This window comes from Myotis daubentonii, chromosome 1, assembly GCF_963259705.1.
Source record: "Myotis daubentonii chromosome 1, mMyoDau2.1, whole genome shotgun sequence".
In the NCBI taxonomy this organism is placed as follows: Eukaryota; Metazoa; Chordata; class Mammalia; order Chiroptera; family Vespertilionidae; genus Myotis; species Myotis daubentonii.
The window spans coordinates 79,276,074-79,298,421 of record NC_081840.1 but is presented as its reverse complement, the minus strand read 5'-3'; the positions used below and the strand labels follow the sequence as shown (position 1 = coordinate 79,298,421).

Sequence of the window (22,348 nt, the reverse complement as noted above, 5' to 3'; positions counted from 1 at the left end):
GTGTCAATAATGATCAAGGCTAAACTACAAGAGAAGGGCACACACAATCCACACAAGGTACATACCTGGAGCACCCAGCTCAGGCGACCAGGGAGACTGCATCACTGGGCCCCAGGGAACACCTACTACATAAGATCACTCTACCAAGACCAGGAGACATAGCAGCCCTACTTAATACACAGAAACAAACACAGGGAGGCAGCCAAAGTGAGGGGGAAAAATAATAAGAAGAAAAGGACAAAACTCCAGAAAAAGAACTAAACAAAATAGAGACAAGCAATCTATCAGATACAGTGTTCAAAACACTATTTAGAAGGATGCTCAGTGATCTCAGTCAGAATCTCAACAAGGAGATAGGAAACATAAAAATGGAGATAGAAAAACATAAAGTAAGAACCAATTAGAAATGAAGAATACATTAGAGGGGCCCTGGCCAGTATGGCTCAGTGGTAGAGCATCGGCTCACACCCCAAAGTGTCATGGGTTCAATTCCCGGTCAATGGCACATACCTGGATTGCAGGTCAATCCCAGGCCCTGATCAGGGCACATGCAGGAAGCAACTGATCAATGTGCCTCTCTCACATAGATATTTATCTCTCTCTCTCTTTCTCTCCCTCTCTCTCTCTCATTCTCCCTCCCTTCCTCCCTTCTATGCTCTCTCTAAAAAAAAATCAATGGAAAAAAAATATCCTTGAGCAAGGATTAACAACAACGAAAAAGAATATATTAGAGGGAATCAATAGTACAGTAGATAAAGCAGAGGATCAAACCAGTGACTTGAAAGATAAGGTAGCAGAAACACCCAATCAGAGCATCAAAAAGAAAAAAGAATCCAAAAAATGAGGACAGTTTAAGGGGGCCTTGGGACAACATTAAGTGTTACAACATTCACATCATTGTGGTAACAGAAAGGGAAGAGAGAGAGCAAGGAACTGGAAACCTACTTAAAGAAATAATGATGGAAAACTCCCCTAACCTGGTAAAGGAAATAAACATACAAGCCTAGGAAGTACAGAGAGTCCTATACAAGATGAACTCAAAGCAGCCCACATCAAGAAACATCATAATTAAAATGCCAAGATTAAAGACAATGAGAGAATCTTAAATATAGCAAGAGAAAAGCAGTTAGTTACTTACAAGGGAGCTCCCATAAGACTATCAGCTGATTTCTCAACAGAAACTTCGCAGGCCAGAAGAGATTGGTACAAAATATTCAAAGTGATGAAAAGCAAGGACCTAAAACCAAAATTACTCTACCCAGCAAAGCTGTTATTTAGTACCCAAGGACAGATAAAGAGCTTCCCATATGAGAAAAAGCTAAAAGAGTTCATCACCACCAAACCAGTATTTAAGAAATGTTAAAGGAACTTCTTTAAGAGGAAGGAAAAAAAATAAAAAATATGATTAATAAAATGGCAATAACTACAAACCTATCAATAGTTACTTTAAATGTAAATGGATTTAATGCTCCAAACAAAAGACATAGTGTGGCTGAATGAATAAGAAAACCCTTGCATATGCTGTCTATAAGAGACACTTCAGATGGAAAGACACACAGAGATTGAAAATAAAAAGATGAAAAAGATATTTTGGATGTCAGAGGAATGGCTGCGTAAGGGCACATCTCAACAAAATTACCACCTATAATTCAACAAAGAAGTCCTTGCGCAACACAGATGCACGCATGAGACCTGCACACTGGAACAACCAAGGTGGGCTCCCTGGAATAAGCCGGGAAACAAGAAGGGAAGGAAGCCAAGCACAGCTACAGCGCAGCAGCATGTCTGAAGCACAGCTGGGAACTGGCAGCAGCAGTTAGGGGCACTTCCCTCAGCCGTTCAGGTCTAACAGAGAGCAAACCCAGCAAGTAGCAGGCTCTTGGAATTGCCACTGGAGTAGTGGCATTGTGTGGTCACACACACAAGCAGTAAGAGAGTGTCTGAACTGTGGGGATGCGTTGTGAATGGGGTCTGAGGTGCATGTGTGAGCTGCGATTCAGCAGACAACCACCCTACAGAGCTGCTCCGCACAGCTGGGCCTGGCTGCAGGCTTTCAGGCAAAGAAAGGAAATCGCAGAGCCCTGCCACTGATTAGACTCCCAAATCTCACTTCCCATTGCCCTTGGAGTTTGCCCCAGTAGTGTATTATCTGTAGGCCAAGAGCTATTGCAGTAGAAATACAGTTTCCCTCTGTGACTGAGCCTCAGGAGGGGTGCTTGGGCTGGAACTATGGAGGTCAGGGATCACCATTACTGTCAGGGGAAAACAAACCTCACCCCCAAGCAACAGAAGCAGTATAGTCCTGTGAAGCTACAGAGACTCAAAACTGGAAGGCCACAGAGGATAAAAATCTTGCAATTCAGTGCCATTTACTGGAACAGAGTAGAAAGACCTCCTCAGTGATAAATGGGAAAACAAAGATGAACAGCAAATGCCATGAACAACCACAACAACAGTGATGACCAGAAAGAAAATGAAAAACCCCCAGAAAATAGGCTGGAACACATGGAATTATGCGAGTTGAATGACAGAGATTACAAAATTGCAGTTCTGAAAATATTCAATGAGATGTGAGAAAATACTAACAGGCAATTCAGCGCACTCAGAAAACAAATCAATGAACAAAATGAGCATTTCTCCAAAGAAATTGAAATTTTAAAAAATAATCAAGCCAAAATCCTGGAAATGAAGCACACAAATGAAGAAATTAAAAATGAGCTGATGAGCATAGAAAATAGAACCAACCATTAGAGGAAAGAACTAGTAATACTGGGGAGTGAGCCAAGATGGCAGCATAGGTAAATGCCTGTACTTGCTGCCTCTCACAACCACATCAAAATTACAATTAAAATACAGAACAACTATCATTCAGAACTGTGGGAAAGCTGGCTGAGTGGAAGTACTACAACGAGAGAGGTAAAGAAGAAAGCGCATTGAGACTGGTAGGAGGTATGGAGGTGCAGAACGGCTGGTCTGGCACCCAGGTGGGCTGCTTTTTTAATCAGGAGGGAGATCACCTCTTTGGAGGCCGCCTGGAGGAGCAAGGAGTCCCAGACCCACACCAGACCCCCAGCCCAGGGTCCCAGAGCTGGGAAATGAAGTCCCTAGGGGCCATAAGAACTACAGACTGTAAAAACCAGTGCAGATTGGGGCTGAGTGACACACAGGCTATGAGATACCCAATTGCTCCTCTTAAAAGCCTGGCACCACAAACTGAATTTTCAAGCTCTTGCTTGGTCTGAGCTCGAATGCTGGGTGAGGCTCTGGGGGACCCAGACACATATGAGGAGAAACTGGACTGTCTGGCACTGGGGCAGGAACTCGGGGTCGACTTTCTTCCAGACAGAGGTGCTCACAGAGGTCATTGTTCCTGTGCTGGGGCCTCTCCGATGCAGGGCTGACTAGCAGCCATTTCTGTTTGTTCCGTCCTGGTGATTCCTTGAGACCCACCCAACCCAATTTACAACACCACCCAAGCTGTGTGCAGTGGCTTTTGCATATGAATGCCCTGTCCTTTCTCAGCCTAAAACCTGTCAAACAAGCTGCAGCTGGGTCAGGGAGCCCCAACGTTATCAATAAAAGGACCGAGGCTGGCACCAGCAGCAGCCTGCCTTGCTTCACAGCTGGGCCTTGCATTATACAAAGAGGAGGAATCTCAGATCTCTCTAGCTCCTACTCAGTGGTCCAGGCAGTGGCTGACTTTGCACCTCTCTGGAGACCCAAGAGTCAGTGTACCCAGTGGTTAGTGTGAGACCATACAAGATTACAACTCTTCACATCCATAAGTGACACATACTGGGGGCAGACTCAGTGAGCACCGAAGTCCCACTAAAGCAAGTCCTGCTCCATAAGGGTATCTCCTGCACAGCTCTCCCACTGTAGTCACATCTGGTCCCCACAGCCAATTGGCCTGGAGGTCAATTCCCCACAGTGACACCAACAGCAATCAAGGCTCAACTACAACAAAACTATGCCCACAGCCCACAAAGGGGTGCACCAAGGGTGTCCACCTCAGGTGATTGGGGAGGCTGAGCCACTCTGCCCTATAGGACACCTACTACACAAGGCCACTCTATCAACTCAAGGAGACTTAGCAGCTATCCAATACATAGAAGCAAACAAAGGAAAGCAGCCAAAATGTGGAGACAAAGAAACATGTCACAAATGAAAGAAATGGAAGAAAGCAAACTACTGGATACAGAGTTTGAAACCACAGTTATAAGGCTATTCAAGAATCTTCTAGAAACCTCCGAGAAACTTAGTGAGACCTTCAAGGATCTTGGTGAGAATGCAAAAAAAAAAAAAAAATGGAAAAGGACCAGTCAGAAATTAAGCATACACTGACTGAAATAAAGAATAATATACAGGGATTCAACAGTAGACTAGAGGACCTGAGATTCAAGTCAATGATTTGAAATATGAGGAAGCAAAACACACCCAACCAGAAGAGCAAAAAGAAAAAAGAATCCAAAAATATGAAGACAGTGTAAGGAGCCTCTGGGACAACTTTAAGCATACCAACATCCGAATTATGGCGGTGCCAGAACTAGAGAGAGAGAGAGCAAGATATTGAAAACCTATTTGAAGAAATAATAACAGAAAACTTCCCCTACCTGGTGAAAGAAGTAGACTTACAAGTCCAGGAAGCACAGAGAACCCCAAACAAAAGGAATCCAAAGAGGACCACACCAAGACACCTCATAATTAAAATGCCAAGGGCAAAAGACAAAGAGAGAATCTTAAAAGAAGCAAGAGAAAAACAGATAGTTACCTACAAAGGAATACCCATACCACTGTCAGCTGGTTTCTCAACAGAAACTATGCAAGCCAGAAGGAAGTAGCAAGAAATATTCAAAGTGATGAATAGCAAGAACATACAACCAAGATTACTTTATCCAGCAAAGCTATCATTTAGAATTGAAGGTCAGGTAAAGAGCTTCACAGACAAGAAAAAGCTAAAAGAGTTCATCACCACCAAACCAGTATTATATGAAATGCCTAAGGGTATTCTTTAAGAAGAGGAAGAAGAAGAAAAAGGTAAAGATAAAAAATTATGAACAACAAAGTGACAACAAATACATATCAACAAGTGAATCTAAAAATCAAATGAATAAAAAATTTGATGAACAGAATAAACTGGTGAATGGAATAGAATAAGGAGCATGGAAATGGAACACACTGACAATACTCAGAGGGAAGGAGGTTTGGGGGGGTGTGGGAAGAAGTTAGACAAAGATCTTATATGTATGTATGCATTACCTATGGACACAGACAATAGGAACTGTCCTAAGTCAAACAGAGTTCAGTGTTAGAAGCAGGATATAACTGCCCCATCTAACCCCAAGAGTAGCTGCATGCCTCAAAAGTCAAAGTGAATAATGGCACAGATACCATGTTTCAGGAACTCAGAATGGGGATGATCCCTCTGCATTATGGTGGCTAAGGGATCACTGCCATCATTAAAAAGTCAGTTATTTTACATCAAGTCCACCCCTCTCCTTTCCCCTAATTGTGAATCTTAAACAAGAATCCGTGCAACATCTACTTGAAGTATGTCTAGCAAATAGGAAATCACTTACCTTCCCTGAACACACATTCATGTTTTAACAACTGATCATTAGTAAATTCTTTTTTTTATACAGACTCAACATCTGTTTGCCAAGATGCTGTAGAACCCGATCTGGAAGCAACCTGGCCAGAAACAATATCTGAACTACACCATGAGACTGTTCAGCAAGTCTCACTGCCCACTGGCTTGGTCCAGACACTGTAGGCAACACCAGACACCTGACCCATGACTAATTCTGTCCCCAAAGCCAGGTCCCTTTGGGACTTACATTCACCATGAAAATTAATCCTACATAATGCCTGATATCTCATGTTACCCCTTCTAAATCAAATTTTACACTCACTCATCTGATTGGCAAAGTCTTGTTCACATGGACCTCGATGCAAGACAATCAAGAAAAGAAAATCTGTGGATCTGCGGATTCTACCTTAGGAAGGCAAGAATCATAATTGAGAATTCTCCTAATACTGGAAGGGTGTTCACAAGACACTAAGGATCCACCACATGCATGGCAAAGGTCCGCTACAATCTACCATTTGGCTGCCCAACATAAAGGTGCACTCCTTTTCCATACTTTACGTCGCCCAAAACAAAAATTCTCCCATTGAATATAATTCTCACTGTCTTTGGTGCAAAAGAAAAAGAGGCTTGACTCTCCCCAGAAATAAAACAACCCAGTCTCATCAATTACTGCTTTCAACTTCAAGTACAGGAACTCTACATGATGCCCCATTCCACTTCTAATCTAGTCACACTCCCACTAGGATATTCTGCAAACTGTAGATAAACTATAAACTTCACCACCAACAACATACCACATATACAACAGCAGAAGGAGAGAAGAGGAGGGAGAGAAAGGAAATCTGTTGAAATACAGAAAAACACACATGACATTGCAAGGAAGAAATACAGAGGGAAGTGCAGTCCTCATTTCAGAAAGTGGTCACCTGACTGACACTGAACCTATTCCATTCACTAGTCCTCAGACAGTGCAGGTGAAACAAAACTTAGTCTTGGTGAATCTGAACCTTAATGATTCTGTGAAGCTATCATACTCGCCCTGAACGCCCTACCTCTCAACTTCTCATTACATAAATGAAAAACAGATGCCCTCATTTGTTTACCCCTCTGCTTTTTGGTCTAACTGGTGCAGGGCTACAGGACAGGACTTCTCCAACTCCAGATTCTCCTCTGCTCTGCTGAGGGTAAAATGCAGATGGCAGCAAAGAAAAATACAGGATTCCAGTTAAGTTTGAATTTCAGATAGATCATTTGTTTTAACATAAGTATGTCTCATTCAATATTGGAACTACTACTTAAAATGATTTGTTATTAAACACATTTCACTGAGCAGTCTGTATTTTAAACTGGCAACTCTAGAAAGTGAAAGAATTAGTGCAGGGACTCCTTCAACATTAGGAAAAATGTGTAAATGTTCTATTCTACACAGGGTCAGAGCTGAGGGCAACAGAGGACTCAGCCAATATATACTAAGAATTGGATCACCTAATTGCAAGCCCAAGCTGAGACTTAGGACATGATAGAATGATTTGGGGAGGTAATTATCCCCTGTGTTTCCCCAACTCTGAACTAAATGCCTTACAAATCTCCAAGAGAAATGACATGCCACCATATTACCTCTGGACTCCCTGCTTTTCCAACTCTGGGAAAACAACAGATATGCACTTGAAACCCAGTTATGATAGTTATGAGTTGTGTGATCTTGGTCATGTTTGTGTCTGAGTCACAGTTCTATATCTGTAAAGTGACAGTAATGGTATTTCCCAAGGTTATATGGGGGGAAATCTCAGATACTAACACCTGTGTGTACATATTCTTTTTCAGCAAAAGCAGCTTGATTCCTAATGTGGGAATAGGAAAATCAGGCCCTGCAGAAGCAAACACCCTTCTACATCTATATCCCCATTAGCAGGACTCAACTTCTCTGTTTCCCTTTGGGGGTAAAGCAGAAAAGGTCCTTAATTTATAATCAGGAAAGTCTCATTCTGGACCATAAGCCTGGATACATAAAATTGAAATAGTAATACCTACTTCACAGGATTGTGATGAAAATATGTCAAAGAGTTATGACAATAAATGATATGCATAGCCTCTCAAAAATGCTACTTCCAATCCCATTTGCTCTTGTGATAATGTTTGTGAAATCCTAAAACAGGGTATATTCCCTTCCCATTCTATTCTCCTTGGATCTCTCTTCTGCCAATGAACCTTTGATTCAGAGGTAGCAAGAGATCCAGATCAACGTTTTTCAAATTGCAGGAAATGATCCTTTAAGTCGATGCTGCTCACATTTTTAACATGGAACGGAATGGAATAGAATGGAATGCAATGCAGTGCAATGCAACGAAATTGAATTAAATCGAATTGAAACTAACAGTATTTAGAATTTCGCCACAATCCTGTGAAATAGGTATTACTATTTCAATTTTATGTATCCAGGCTTATGGTCCAGAATGAGACTTTCCTGATTATAAATTAAGGCCCTTTTCTGCTTTACCACCAAAGGGAAACAGAGAAGTTGAGTCCTGCCAATGGGGATATAGATGTAGAAAGAAGGATGCTTGCTTCTGCGGGGCTGGATTTTCCTATTCCCACATTAGGATCCTCTCAAAAATGAGAGAGAAAAAAACATGACTACCAGTTCCTGTGGTTACCAGCCCTGCCCTTTCCTCTCTTGCTGGGAGTTATAAAGCCCAAGACTGGAAGACAGAAGCCGAACCTGCCATGGGCAGCCTCTCTGACAAGATGGGTCATCTTCCTCTTCCCCTGCTGATCTTCCTCCTTTGCTCCACATCTGAAGCCGGTGAGTCTCAGGCCCTTCCCTCTAGAAGCTTCAGGATCAGTTCCTAAAACAAAATTTTGTCTGAATATAGCCGACTCTTAAACAAGAGAGGGGCAGGATACCTCTTCAAGAGTCCAGAGTGACATTTCCACTTGGGATGTGCCCACCGATTCTCTGCAGCCTATGGTAGTTCCCAGGAACAAGGAACCCCACGTTGATTTGGGGAAAATTCCAGAGCAATTGAGAGGAAAAAGGATATCTTCTCTAACATGTGTGATCATGTGGATAAAGTCCTATATTCTCTTCACCTTCTGAACTTTGGGGCTATACATTACCTTTATAATTTGGCCCTCTTGTTTCACAGCTCATGGGCTGTGGAGAAGGTCAACACAGAACCCTGGAGAGCTTGTCCTGCAAGGTGACAGCAGAGGGTTGAGGCTGGGGCAGATTGGGGGTGGGGGAAATCTGAGGTGAAAAATGCATCTGAGGCTGGTTGGCTATTGTGCCTGAAGGAAGGAATGAAAATTCATGTAGAAGGTTGTGCCTGGGGAAAGCCGATATCAAAGACACCTGCGAGGGAAGATGGGCAGAATGCAGGGTGAGGATGAAATTCAAGAGAAGCCTCTCTCAGCTTTAACCCAGCTTGTGCATTCTCTGGAGAGAGTACCAATGTGTTCAGGCCTGTTCTCTGTTCCAGGGGAGATCATCGGGGGCACAGAATGCAAGCCTCACTCCCGCCCCTACATGGCCCACCTGGAAATTACCACTCCCCAGAATTCAGTGGTGCATTGTGGTGGTTTTCTGATAAGACGGAACTTTGTGCTGACAGCTGCTCACTGTGAAGGAAGGTAAGAAACAGGGTCCTATTTTTCTCAAGATGAGAGATAAACATCTAGCCTAGCAACCAGGGACACCCCCACACGGGGGCCTAAGGAGGGGTTCTAGGGCCTGGGTCACTTTAAGGAGAGGTAAGAATTGGGCTAAGGAAATTGTTCTCACAATTGAATGGATGTCCTCACCCTCAGTCATTGTGCACTCAGCTCCCCTACAAAGGAATAGGGGACCCCATCCAAGCATTCCTCCTCTAAAAGTAGTTCCCCTCTCCCCAACCCCAACACATAAGATGCCCAACTCACTTCTCAGGGCTCCACCCAGTTCTCTGGGCCACTTCCTCTCTGCTCTTTCCAGGAACACTGGCCCTTAGTTCTCAGGGACCTAAATGCATCCATTCCATGCATTTAGGAGGCAGGAACAGAGTCCACCTGAGACCCCACCTCTTTTTCTGACATCTGTTGATCTTGAGGGCTGGCCCTCATATAGGACTCCCTGAATTAGGAAGTGCTAACCCTGCCCTCTGGGTCCTCCATGGCTTCAGTCCCCAGCATATCCTGAGAGTCTTGGAAATTGTCTCTATTCCCTCAGAAAAGCCTTCCCTGAGTAAAACCTGAGCCCGCTCACCCCCCCCCCCCAAATGCCACAGTAACGCAGGAAAAGGAGAGTGGGTAGAGTCCTGTGACCTACTGAGAGGCTCCAGTCCGCTTATCTCAGAAAGGGTACATCTCAGGAGAAACCCCAAACCGCCACTGCTTCTCCTTGACCTTCCTTCTCCTTCACAACAGGTCTATAATGGTCACCCTTGGAGCCCATAACATAACAAAGAAAGAAGACACATGGCAGAAGATTAAGGTCATGAAACAATTCCCTCATCCAAAATTTGATTACATTCTTGCTCATCATGACATCATGTTACTAAAGGTGACAACATCTTTCTTCCCCTTCTTCACTTCTTGTTCTCTCAGGCTTCTCCTTCAGGTCCCCATTGCCCTGAAGTTTTCCCAACCTGCCTCTGGACTACACCCCCCCCCCCAACTCAACTCTCTAGATGTGGCTCTATTGTGAAGCAATGTACGCTCTCCCTCCCTGATTGCTTCCAACTGCACCCTAACAAATCTCTAGCACTGAAAGCCTCTCATTCCCTTCACAGTTGAATGAGAAAGCCAACCTGACCCTGGCTGTGGGGACACTCCCCCTTCCACCCCAGTTCAACTTCATCCCACCTGGGAGAATGTGCCGGGTGGCTGGCTGGGGAATAACAGAAGTGGAGAAATCAGGCTCTGACACTCTGCAAGAGGTAAAGCTGAGACTCATGGATCCCCAGGCCTGCGGACACTTCAGAACTTTTGACCACAATCTCCAGCTATGTGTGGGCAATCCCAAAAAGGCAAAATCTGCATTTAAGGTAATCTTTAGATTAGGGTTCTTCCCCACAAATCACTGTTCAGGGTCCAGATATCTCCTGAAATAAGATGAGGTCAAAAGGTTGTCAACAAATGACAGGGTTTGAGATCAAAGGGCTGAGGAATCTGGAATTGTCCCTCTGTGAATCCGTTCTCCCATGGCCCTGTGCAGTCTCTAACCATCGCTCTCAGTCTGCTAAACAGGACACATGGGATAACAAGAAGGAAAAGAAGAAGGCATCAGAACAAGAGACATAACTCTATCCAGGGCTCCTGGGTCTAACCCTAGGTCTGACTGTGACTCACAGTTGGAACCATGGGCAGGAGTAGATGACTTTCCTGACTCACCTTCTGCTTTCTCTTCTCTTCTCTCTCTCTCTCTCTCTCTCTCTCTCTCTCTCTCTCTCTCTCTCTCTCTCTTCCCTCCTCCTACAGGGAGACTCAGGAGGTCCTCTTCTGTGTGCTGGGGTGGCTCAAGGCATTGTCTCCTATGGAAAGGAGACTGCAAAGTCCCCTGCTGTCTTCACCCGGATCTCCCATTACCGGCCCTGGATCAATAAGATCCTGAAGAAGAATTAACCCTGGAGTCTGGGCCAGCCCAAGAGGAAATCTGAACCAAATCTGAGCAGATTCTCTGTACCACATACTCTGGTTCCTGCTAAAGTCCTGGCACACCCATCATCCTCAAGAAGATTCCTCTAGGTCACTAAACTCTCAATCAACCTCAATAAAGACTCAAGTTCCAGACATGTGTGTATGTCTTCCTCCTTCTACTACTCTCTTCTCCCTACACACAGCAACCTGATGCTCAGCCCAGGCAGCCTATAAGCTTTGAAAGAGGTGGGTGTATAGGTGTGTGAGAGAGAAACAAAGAAAATAATGAAGAAAAGTAGGGAAAGAAAGAAGAGAAAGGAATTACCTGAGAGACAGGATCCATATTTTCAACTTAATCAAGAAATTACACCAGATCCTTCCTTGCCTTAATTATCAACCTTATATCATGATTTATTTTAGTAATATTCAGAATCACCAAGAACATTTTGAATTGCAAGCAAGATGTATGATGTTTACAATATCCCTGACCTCTCCCCACTTAATGCCAATAGCAACCCCTTCCACCGCCAAGTTGTGACAACCAAAAATGTCTTCAGGCATTGTTAGATGTCCCTCAGGGGGGTAGGGGGTGGATGGGACAGGATTCACCCTCAGTTGAGAGCCACTGGTTTAGATAAATTGTGTAGAAAAGGCAGTTAGTACTATATAGGGTCCACCTCAATAAGAAAATATCTACCATCTGTGGAGCTTTAATCTGAGATGTAGATTACTTCTCACTCATTGCTTCAAAACAGATTCCTGGAGCTGATAAGAGAAGGGACAGCATCACAAGTTCTGCACAAGCAACACCCTGCCACAAAGGGCTAACCCAAACCAGCAGGAAGCCAAAAGACTGGAGCCTGCAGAGCACAAACTCTTGACAGCTGATGGACTGGCTGGAGGAGAGAAAACAGGGCAGGACAGGGACAGACACACAGGATCCTGTAGCTGAGAGCAGTCCTCACTGAAGGTATGGTGAATCCCTTCCATGAAGTGAACTCTTTCTAGAAATTCATCTTTAAGAAATAATCAGAGATATACACAAAGAGTCATGAATAAAGAATTTAACCTCAGCATTTTTTAAAAATATATTTTATTGATTTCAGAGAGGAATTCATGCACTGGGCCTCTAGTGTGCATATAAGATCTTTAGTTAATCTCTTCATCACCCCTCCCCTTCCCTCTGAGATTCGTCAGTCTGTTCCATGTTTCCATGCCTCTGGTTCTATTTTATTCATCACTTTATTTTGTTCATTAGATTCCTTGTTCATTTATTTTGATTTTTAGATTTAATTGTTGACAGATATGTATTTATTGTCATTATATTGTTCATATTTCTTCTTCTTCTTCTTCTTCTTCTTCTTCTTCTTCTTCTTCTTCTTCTTCTTCTTCTTCTTCTTCAAGATCCTTCAACATTTCATGTAATACTGGTTTGGTGATGAACTCCTTTAGCTTTTTCTTGTCTGTGAAGTTCTTTATCTGAAGAATTCTAAATGAGAGCTTTGCTGGGTAATCTTGGTTGTAGGTCCTTGCTATTCATCACTTTGAATACCTGCAAAGTTTCTATTGAGAAATCAGCTGACAATCATATGGGCACTCCCTTGTAGGCAACACTGCTTTTCTCTTGCTTCTTTTAAGATTCTCTCTTTGTCTTCCCTTGGCATTTTAATTATGATGTGTCTTGGTGTGGGCCTCTTTGGGTTCATCTTGTTTAAGACTCTCTGTGCTTCCTGGACTTGTAAGTCTATTTCTGTCACAAGGTAGGGGAAGTTTTCTGCCATTTCTTCAAATACGTTTTCAATATCTTGCTCTCTCTCTTCACCTTGTGGCACCCCCATAATGCAAATGTTGGTAGGCTTGCCGTGATCCCAGAAACTCCTTACACTATCTTCATATTTTTGTATTCTTTTATCTTTTTAAATATAGGTATTGATTTGAGAGAGGAAGAGAGAGGGAGAGAGAGATAGAAACATCAATGATGGGAGAGAATCATTGATCAGCTGCCTCCTGAACGCCCCCTACTGGGGATGGAGCTCAAAACCTGGGTATGTACCCCTGACCGGAATCAAACCTGGAACCCTTCATTCCTCAGGCCAACACTCTATCCATTGAGCCAAACTGGCTAGGGCTAGTCTTTTTATCTTTTTGCTCTTCTGATTGGGTGTTTTTGCCTCCTCATTGATTTGATTCTTGGAATCCTCTACTCTACTGTTGAATCCCTGTAAATTATTCTTTTTTTTTTTTTTATCCTCACCTGAAGATGTTTTTCCATTGATTTTTAGAGTGAGTGAAAGAGAGAGAGAAAAAAAGACAGAGAGAAATACCAATGTGAGAGAAACACATCTATTGGTTGCCTCCTGCATGAGCCTCGACAAGGGACCAGGCCAAAGAGGAGCCTGCAACTGAGGTACATGCCCTTGACTGGAATAGAACCTGCGATCCTTCAGTCCACAGGCCAACACTCTATCCACTGAGCCAAACCGGCTAGGGCTAAGTTATTCTTTAGTGTATGCTTTATTTCTGACTAGTCCTTTTTCATGTCTTTGAAAGTCTCCCTAAGATCGTTATAAGCCTAACCAATGGACATAGACACCATGGGGGTGAGGGCATGAGTGGAGGTTGGGGGGGCAATGGGGCAGTAAGGACACATATGTAATACCTTACTCAATAAAGAGAGAAAAGAATCCAAAAAAATAACAAAAGAAATAAAGTCTCCCTAAGATCCTTGAAAGTCTCACTAAGTCCCTTGAGGCTCTTTTTTTAGTCCTGTGAAGCTCTCATTAAGATCCTTGAGCCCTCACCGGTTTGGCTCAGTGGATAGAGCATCGCCTGTGGACTGAAGGGTCCTGGGTTCGATTCTGATCAAGGGCACATGCCTCGGTTGCGGATTCGGTCCCTAGTGGGGGGCAGGGTGCAGAAGGCAGCTGATCGATGATTCTCTCTCATCATTGATGTTTCTGTCTCTCTCTCTCCCTCTCCCTTCCTCTCTGAAATCAAAAAAATATATTTTTAAAAAATCCTTGAGCAACCTTATAACCATTGTTTTAAACTCTGTATATAGTAGTCTGCTTGTTTCCATTTCACTTCACTTTTTTTCTGGATATTTCCTCTGTTCTTTCATTTGTGACATGTTTCTTTGTCTCTGCATTCTGGCTGCTTCCCTGTGTTTGTTTCTGTGTATTAGGTAGAGCTGCTATGTCTCCTGGAATTGGTAGAGTGGCCTTATATAGTAGGTGTCCTATAAGGCCCAGTGGCTTAGCTTCCCCAGTCACCTGAACTGGGCACTCTAGGTGTGCCCCTGTGTGGGCTGTGTGCCGTCATATTGTAGTTGAACTTTGATGCTGTTGGTGTCACTGGATGGAGTTTATGTCCAGGCCAATTGGCTATGAGGACCTACAGTGGAACTCCAACTACAGTGGAAGAGCTGCTGTGCAGGAGTCACCACCCCAAGGGAGCATGATTTTCTTTAGTGGGGCTTTGGTGCTCACTGAGTCTGCCCCTTGAGTGTGTCGCTTATGGATGTGAAGAGTTGTAATCTGGTATGGTCTGAAGCTGTACACCAGGTGTACTGGCTCTGAGGCACCCAGGAGATGCAAAGTCAGCTACTGCCTGGGGTCACCAGGCAGAAGCTACTGAGTGATCTGCAGATGGCTGCTGCTTGTATTGGGCTTGGAAGTGCCCAGGAGAGGCCAAGCTGTGAAGCAAGTCAGGCTGGTGCTAGTGCCAGGTATTGGGCCTTATTGATAGGTATGGGCACACTGAAGCCAGTTGCTACTTGTTTAAGAGATTTTAGGACAGTATGAAACCTGAGCCAGAAGGGGCCATTCATATGGAAAAGCCATTGAAAACAGCATGGTTGGGCTGAAAATTGGATGGGGTGGGGTCTCAGGGAATCACCAAGGTAGAGTGAACATTGTGAGCCAAGCTGATGGAAACTCAGATATGCTGCCAGTCAGATCTGCAACCGGGGATATTCCAGCACAGGAATAATGATGTCTGTGAGCACCCCAGTCTGGGAGAAAGCCACCCTGAGCTCTTTCCCTGATATCAAACAATCCAGTTCCTCCCCAAATGCACTGGAGCCTAAAGGGATAGAGTCCAAGTAAGTCCTTGTGCCCAGCCTTTAAGAGGACCTGCCTGGGTCTCCAGCAACCTCTGTGTCGCTCAGCCATAATCCTCACTGGTTACAGGGAATTCTCTTCCCAGCTCTGGAACCCTGGGCTGGGGGTCTGGTGTAAGGCTGGGATCACTTGCTCCTCACAGGGCACCTCCACTGCTGGGATATCCCTCCTAGTTAAAAACACGTGGGTGTCAGACCAGCCTGTTCCATGCCTTGACCCCTTCTACCAGTCTCTATGTGCTTTCTTCTTTACTTCTCTAGTTGTAGGACTTCCACTCACCCAGATTTCAGGCAATTCTGAATGATAGTTGTTCTGTATTTTAGTTGTAATTTCGATGTGGTTGTGAGAGATGGCAAGTAGTAGAATTTACTTATGCCACCATCATGTAATGCTTTTTAAAAGCAATATAAAAATCTCCCTATAGCAGAATCTTAGTTTTGTAAATGTATGTTTTATGTGTACATAGAAAAAAACTGGAGGGCTTATAAACCAGAAAGACCTTCCCAGAAAACTATGAAACCAGAGCACAGGGGAGCCAGATCCCTAGGACAGAAAGTACAGGAGAGACCCATGACCCTCTAGACCCAGAACTGAGGGAAGCACTCACAGTAGCAGGTGTAAGGGAACCCCAAATTAGACACTGCTGAGGCCTGCCACCCAGGGCCCAATGCCCTGATTCAGCCTAAGCTGAGGGAAAGAGAAAGAGAAAGAGAAAGAAGCTAACACTGCTCAAGTCAAAACACATTGTCTGAGTACTGACTACATGCCAAGACACAGTGCTGTGCATGTAACAAAAGGGGAGGGATCTCTGTCAGTATGGGGGCTTGTTTTTCCTGGGAAGATCCTGGCCATTTCCTCTACTCACTGTAAAATATCTCATGACTGCATGCCCCACATCAGTGCCCCATGCCAGAGAGAGATTAAGTAGAAGCTGACAGTTCTCTGCCCAGATTATGTGATTTGTGGTTAAGACCACTATTTACTGAGTGCATGTTTTTTATTAAATGATGAAAGGCTTCTGTCCTTACTCAACCTTTCAGTACTTTCAACTTATTTGGATACTTGAAGTGCTCAAAGTTTTTTGGTTTTCGTTTTGCAACATGGCCTTAGGGCTATCAGACATCATGGCTCCCAGAAGAGGAGTTGGCTGCATTACTTTGGGTTGGTTTCCTCATCAATAGTTGCATCACCGGGCAGGAGTAGTCAGGAAGCTAAGATCTTTGTTAGCTGTCATTATGCTTTTCCTGGTTAAAATCTTCTCTGATTTTCAACTCCCACATTGAGCTTATCTTTTCTGGCCCTGCTGGTTCTGAAAAGTGTATCACGACCAACTGCAAGTTTTCCATTGCCCCACTTCTGGACTGTGAAGCAATCATATCAACCTGTCTTTTGGGCTTTTATCCTCAAAGAGTCTGTCTGTCAGGTCCCAGCAGTGACCAATGGCATAATCACACAGGAGACAAGTTCAATGGAGGATTTGTTTGCAAAGGGGGCAGAGTTACAGGAAACCAATAGGGAATAGTGATGCAAGAGTGAGAAGCCACCATGGTCTCTCGGGCATGAAACGGCCTGGAGAAGGAGTGGTTACTAGAACCCAGAAAAGGGGTTCTACTAGCCTCTACTAGCTCTAGCTGTGACTGCAGGACAGGAGCTGTGGGTCATGGTAGAGGAAGGACCCACAGGCAGCCAGTGGTCTGGCACAGAGAGTATGTGAATAAATTCCATCATCCCACTCTTTTCCTGCCTCCCTCCCCTGCCTCCCCTAGCTCCTGCCAGTGTTCCTTTGGCCAATCCCCACTGAAAACCAGAAGGTGGGGGAGGGGGTTTGAAGCAGCCCAGAAGGTGGGACACAGAGGAGGATGAAGAGTGGATCTGGAAGGGTAGGGCCTTTTCTGGTCTGGCCTATACCCAGTCCTTCAAAGAATCTTCCATAGAGACCTTTGGCCTCTTCTCTCTCCTATATCTTTGGTTGAAAGTTCTAAAGCTAGAGAAACCAAATGGCAGCATAGGTAAACACCTGAGATTGCTGCCTCGCACAATCACTTCAAAAATACAACTAAAAGGCAGAACAGACATCATCCAGAACCACAGGAAGGCTGGCTGAGTGGAAATTCTACAACTAGAAGGAAAGAGAAAAGCATACCGAGACTCAGAGGAGGTGCGGTTTGGAAGTAAAGTACAGAGGTACAAAGGCGCATGTGGAGAGGGCTGGCGGCTGAGGACACGATTGTCTTTTTCTATCGGGAGGGAGTCTCAAGCTCTGAACTCCAGTTCCAGGCGAGTCTCTGGGGACCCAGACTCATACAGTGAGAAACTGGACTGTCTGGCATCAGTTGGAACTTGAGGGCAGCTTTCTCTGGGAGGCGCTCGCAGCAATTGCCGGGGCCTCTGAGGCTAGGACTGAGAGCAGCCATACTGCTCGCTCCACCCGCCCTGTTGATCCCCTGGGACCCCGCCTTGCCCAAGCCATGCACGGAGGCTTTTGCATATGAAAGGCCCGGCCCTTTATAATCTGAAAATTACTTAACAAACTGCAGCTGCCCCAAGGCCCCAGGGAAACTTGCATTGCTTTACAGCTGGCTTCTGCTGGGTAGCCTCAGGCAGAGGCTAGATTAGCACCTCCTTAGATCCAAGAGCCAGTGTACCCAGTGGTCAGAGTGGGACCATCCAATTACAACTCCTCAGATCCATAAGGGACATACTCAGGGGGCAGACTCAGTGAGCACCAAAGCCCCACTGAAGCAAGTCTTGCCCCTTAAGGGTGTCTTCAGCACAGAAGTTCTCCCACCGTAGACACAGCTGATTCTCATAGCCAATTGGCCTGGAGGTCAATTCCTCCCAGTGTTACATACAACAATCAAGGCTTAACTACAACAAGACTGTGCACAAAGCCCACAAAGGGGTGCACCAAGAGTGTCTACCTCAGGTAATTGGGGAGGCTGAGCCACTGGGCCCTAAAGGACACCTACTAGCACACAAAGCCACTCTACCAACACAGGGAAGCATAAAAAAATGCGGAGACAAAGAAACAGGACACAAATGACAGAAATGGAGGAAAGCAAACTACTGGATATAGAGTTCAGAACCACACTTTTAAGGTTTTTCAAGAATTTTCTAGAAACCACCGATAAACTTAATGAGACCCTCAAGAAATCTAGTGAGACCCTCGATGTTGTGATAAAGGACCAACTAGAAATTAAGCATACACTGACTGAAATAAAGAATATTATACAGACTCCCAACAGCAGACTAGAGGATTGCAAGAATCAAGTCAAAGATTTGAAATACGAAGAAGCAAAAAACACCCAACCAGAAAAGCAAAATGAAAAAAGAATCCAAAAATACGAAGATAGTGTAAGGAGCCTCTGGGACAGCTTCAAGCATACCAACATCCGAATTATAGGGGAGCCAGAAGAAGAGAGAGAGCAAGATATTGAAAACCTATTTGAAGAAATAATGACAGAAAACTTCCCCTACCTGGTGAAAGAAGCAGACTTACAAGTCCAGGAAGCCCAGAGAACCCCAAACAAAAGGAATCCAAAGAGGACCACACCAAGACACATCATAATTAAAATGCCAAGAGCAAAAGACAAAGAGAGAATCTTAAAAGCAGCAAGAGAAAGAAACTCAGTTACCTACAAGGGAGTACCCATACGAATGTCAGCTGATTTCTCAACAGAAACTTTGCAGGCCAGAAGGGAGTGGCAAGAAATATTCAAAGTGATGAATACCAAGAACCTACAACCAAGATTACTTTATCCAGCAAAGCTATCATTCAGAATTGAAGGTCAGATAAAGAGCTTCACAGATAAGGAAAAACTAAAGGGGTTCATCACCACCAAACCAGTATTATATGAAATGCTGAAAGGTATCTTTTAAGAAGAGGAAGAAGAAGAAAAAGGTAAAGATACAAGTTATGAACAACAAATACACATCCATCAACAAGTGAATCTAAAAATCAAGTGAATAAATAATATGATGATCAGAATAAACTGGTGATTATAATAGAATCAGGGGCATAGAAAGGGAATGGACTGACTATTCTTGCGGGGGGAAAGGGTGTGGGGGATGTGGGAAGAGACTGGATAAAAATTGTGCACCTATGAATGAGGACAGTGGTGGGGGGTGAGGATGGAGGGTGGGAGGGGAACCGGCCAGAGGGGAGTTATGGGGGGGGGGGGGGAAAGAGGAACAACTGTAATAATCTGAACAACAAAGATTTAATTTTAAAAAGAAAAAAAAGAAAGTTCTAAAGCCACATGCCATTCTATACACAGCAGGCTCCTCAACTCTTCCTCTTCAAGGACAGGAGATAAAGGAAAAGGTCACATCACTGAGGCTTAGATTCTTAAGGCTGTACTAAAGCAGCTTTTGGTGCAGGAGTGGTAACAGGCCCAGGAAGGCTACTGTTCGGATTTACTTCTACATGGGAGGCATGAAGGGCTTTTTTAAGGCAAACCCCTCAAGAGGGAGGCATCAGGTCCTAGGTGACCAAGGGGGGTCTAGAGTTATTGTAGGAGCCAGGGAAATATTTTTTGATCACTCAGTAACAACTCACTCCCACCTTTCCATCACACAGAGGGCACGCACTCCCATGCCAGGGAATGTGAGGTGGCGCTAATCAAAGTTTGGCTCACAGCTTCAGAGAACATCTCTTCTGCCTTGTGTCTTTCCCTCTTTGTTCAGCATTTTATAAACATTTTCTCTAGTCTCTCTCTGCCGTTGGCATCTCAGAGAACTGCTCACATCAGGGCCTCCCACTACACTTGATCTGTCCTTCAGGAAATATTTTTCCAGCCCTTTTCCAAAGGGACCTACAAAATATCCAGCACCTTTGAGGGCTCTTGTGTGCAGGATCTAAGTTGATACTAATGCTTGGGAATCCAAAATGCAATCGTGGCCCATCTGTTAGGGTTAGGATTTAGCAGATGCCAACTGATAAATGGAGTTCTCACCTACATCCATCCAAGAGTGGGTCATTTGGGTTCCTGACTCTCAGCCTGTGGTCAATTCCTTGACTCTTAAGTGCATACTTGGAATGTACATACAGTATTTAGACACTGACAGACTCTCATATGAGTCTCTGATTTATGAAGTAAGGTCCATTTTGGTAGGAAAACCTGTATAGCTGCCTCCCTACTTCTGGCCGAAGTGGAAACTCAGGAACAATGCAACATCTTAGGTGAAATGGCTTAGTTTAGTGGCACCCTCAAAGATGTAAAGCATGCAGGGGATGGTGCCCTGGAAAGCAAGATCTACCATGGCAGATAACAATGGACTACCATAGGCTTCACCAACTATAGTCCCAATTGCCACTGCTGTTCTGCATGTCATATCTTTGCAACCTAATAGGGCAGCAACTCAAACCAACAGACGTGCTTATCAAGGGGTGGAGTGGGGAGTGGGAATCTGGGAGTAGGAAGGTGCTAGAGGAGAAAGGTAACAATTATTAATAATGACCCCAGGACCAATGGCAACAATAGGGACTATAGCTATCCTTATAAAGGCATTTGTTTCCATTGATTTCAGAGAGGAAGGGAGAGGGAGAGGTAGAAACATCAATGATGAGAGAGAATCATTGATCAGCTGCCTCCTGAATGCCCCACACTAAGGATCAAGCCGACAACCCAGGCATATGCCCTGACCAGGAATCAAACCATGACCTCCTGGTTCATAGGCATTGGGGAGCACACGAGACTTGGTCAGAAAGTTTGTAAGGAGGATATTCTGAGAAAAGGGAAGTGTGTGGAAGGCCACCTGCCCTGTTTATCAGAATTCCTACTTAGGGGAGTGCTGAAGGCAGTGCCCCTAATTATTCCTTGACCTTTCCAAACAAGTCTGTGCATGTGCAGACCCCCGGGTCTTTACTGGAATCCTTATGCTTAAATCTTTGGGTGTTCTTGCTTAAAGGATGCCACAAACACATGTGTCCTCCCAATATTATTTACCCTACTGATTGTATCTAAAATATAAACTTAATCTCAAACTGCTGCTACAATAAAAGGCTAACGAGGCAGGCAATCAAGGCTGCCTGGTCCCTTTGGCCCGGCCATCCCTCAGCCTCTCTTTCACAGCAAATGTTGTGTCAGAGTAACCCATTCATCTGTCACTCAGTGTCTGCTGGTCAGCCCGGGCACATGGGTTTATGCTCAACTACTGAGCCACATTGGCCGAACTATAAAGGCATGTTTAATATGATTACATTTAAATTGGTAGACTTTGAATAAACCTCCATAATGCAGAGGGTAAGGGAGGCTACATCCAATCAGTTAAAGGTCTTAAGAGCTAAGACTGAGGTTTCCTGAAGTAAAAGAAATTCTTCAAGACTGCAACATAGAAATCCTGCGTGAGCTTCCAGCCTGTTGCCCTATGAAATTCAAATTCAAGACTGCAACATCATCATCATTCTACATTATGTAATAAAAATGCTTCAAAATACACCAAAAAAAGACTGCAACCTCGCTCATACCTGAATTTCCAGCCTGCCTGACTCTCTATATATCTATATCTATTTAATATGTACACTAGAGGCCCGATGCATGAAATTCATGCAAGAGTAGGCCTTCCTTCCCAAGGCTGCTGGCACAGGCTTCCCTCTGGCACCTGGGACCTGGGCTTTCCTCACAGTCCCAGCTTTGTCCAGAAGGTCATCCAGAAGGACGTCCAGTCTAATTAGCATAGTATGCTTTTATTATTATAGATATTTTGTGGCTGTTGTTATAACTTTAAAAGATCACTACCTTGAAGAATCAGTGTCCAGATGAAATAAACTGACTATAGGGAAGGAGTGGATCAGATCATTTCAGAGGGAGGAGGGTGCTGATACTGTTAGTGCACTATCCATATTCCATCACTGCTCACTGAGGTGAGCCTCTCTAGAAAGCTTCTTACTCCAATCGTCCATAACCCTCTCCCTACAAGCTTTCTCTGGTTGTAGGAGCATGCTCAGCCAGTGCTCACACCAAACCAGAAATGGCCCCTATTAATCTAGTTTCAAAGCACAGAGTTCGAGTAATTTACACCA

The 22,348-nt window shown here is 44.3% G+C and overlaps 1 protein-coding gene across 2 annotated transcripts; it reads left to right on the top strand.

Annotated features, from left to right (window-relative positions):
• The first annotated feature begins 8,295 nt into the window (after positions 1-8,295).
• On the top strand, positions 8,296-11,350 carry LOC132225779 (chymase-like). Of its 2 annotated transcripts, XM_059680753.1 has the most exons (5): positions 8,296-8,393; positions 9,070-9,220; positions 9,992-10,127; positions 10,357-10,611; positions 11,045-11,350. In XM_059680753.1, the coding sequence occupies exons 1-5, from the start codon at positions 8,315-8,317 to the stop codon at positions 11,186-11,188; spliced, it is 765 nt and encodes a 254-aa protein (XP_059536736.1). In that variant the 5' UTR covers positions 8,296-8,314; the 3' UTR covers positions 11,189-11,350. The 2 variants fall into 2 exon arrangements, with proteins under 2 accessions (XP_059536736.1, XP_059536740.1); XM_059680757.1 differs by lacking the exon at positions 9,070-9,220 and having other exon boundaries at positions 8,312-8,393.
• The last annotated feature ends 10,998 nt before the right edge of the window (positions 11,351-22,348 follow it).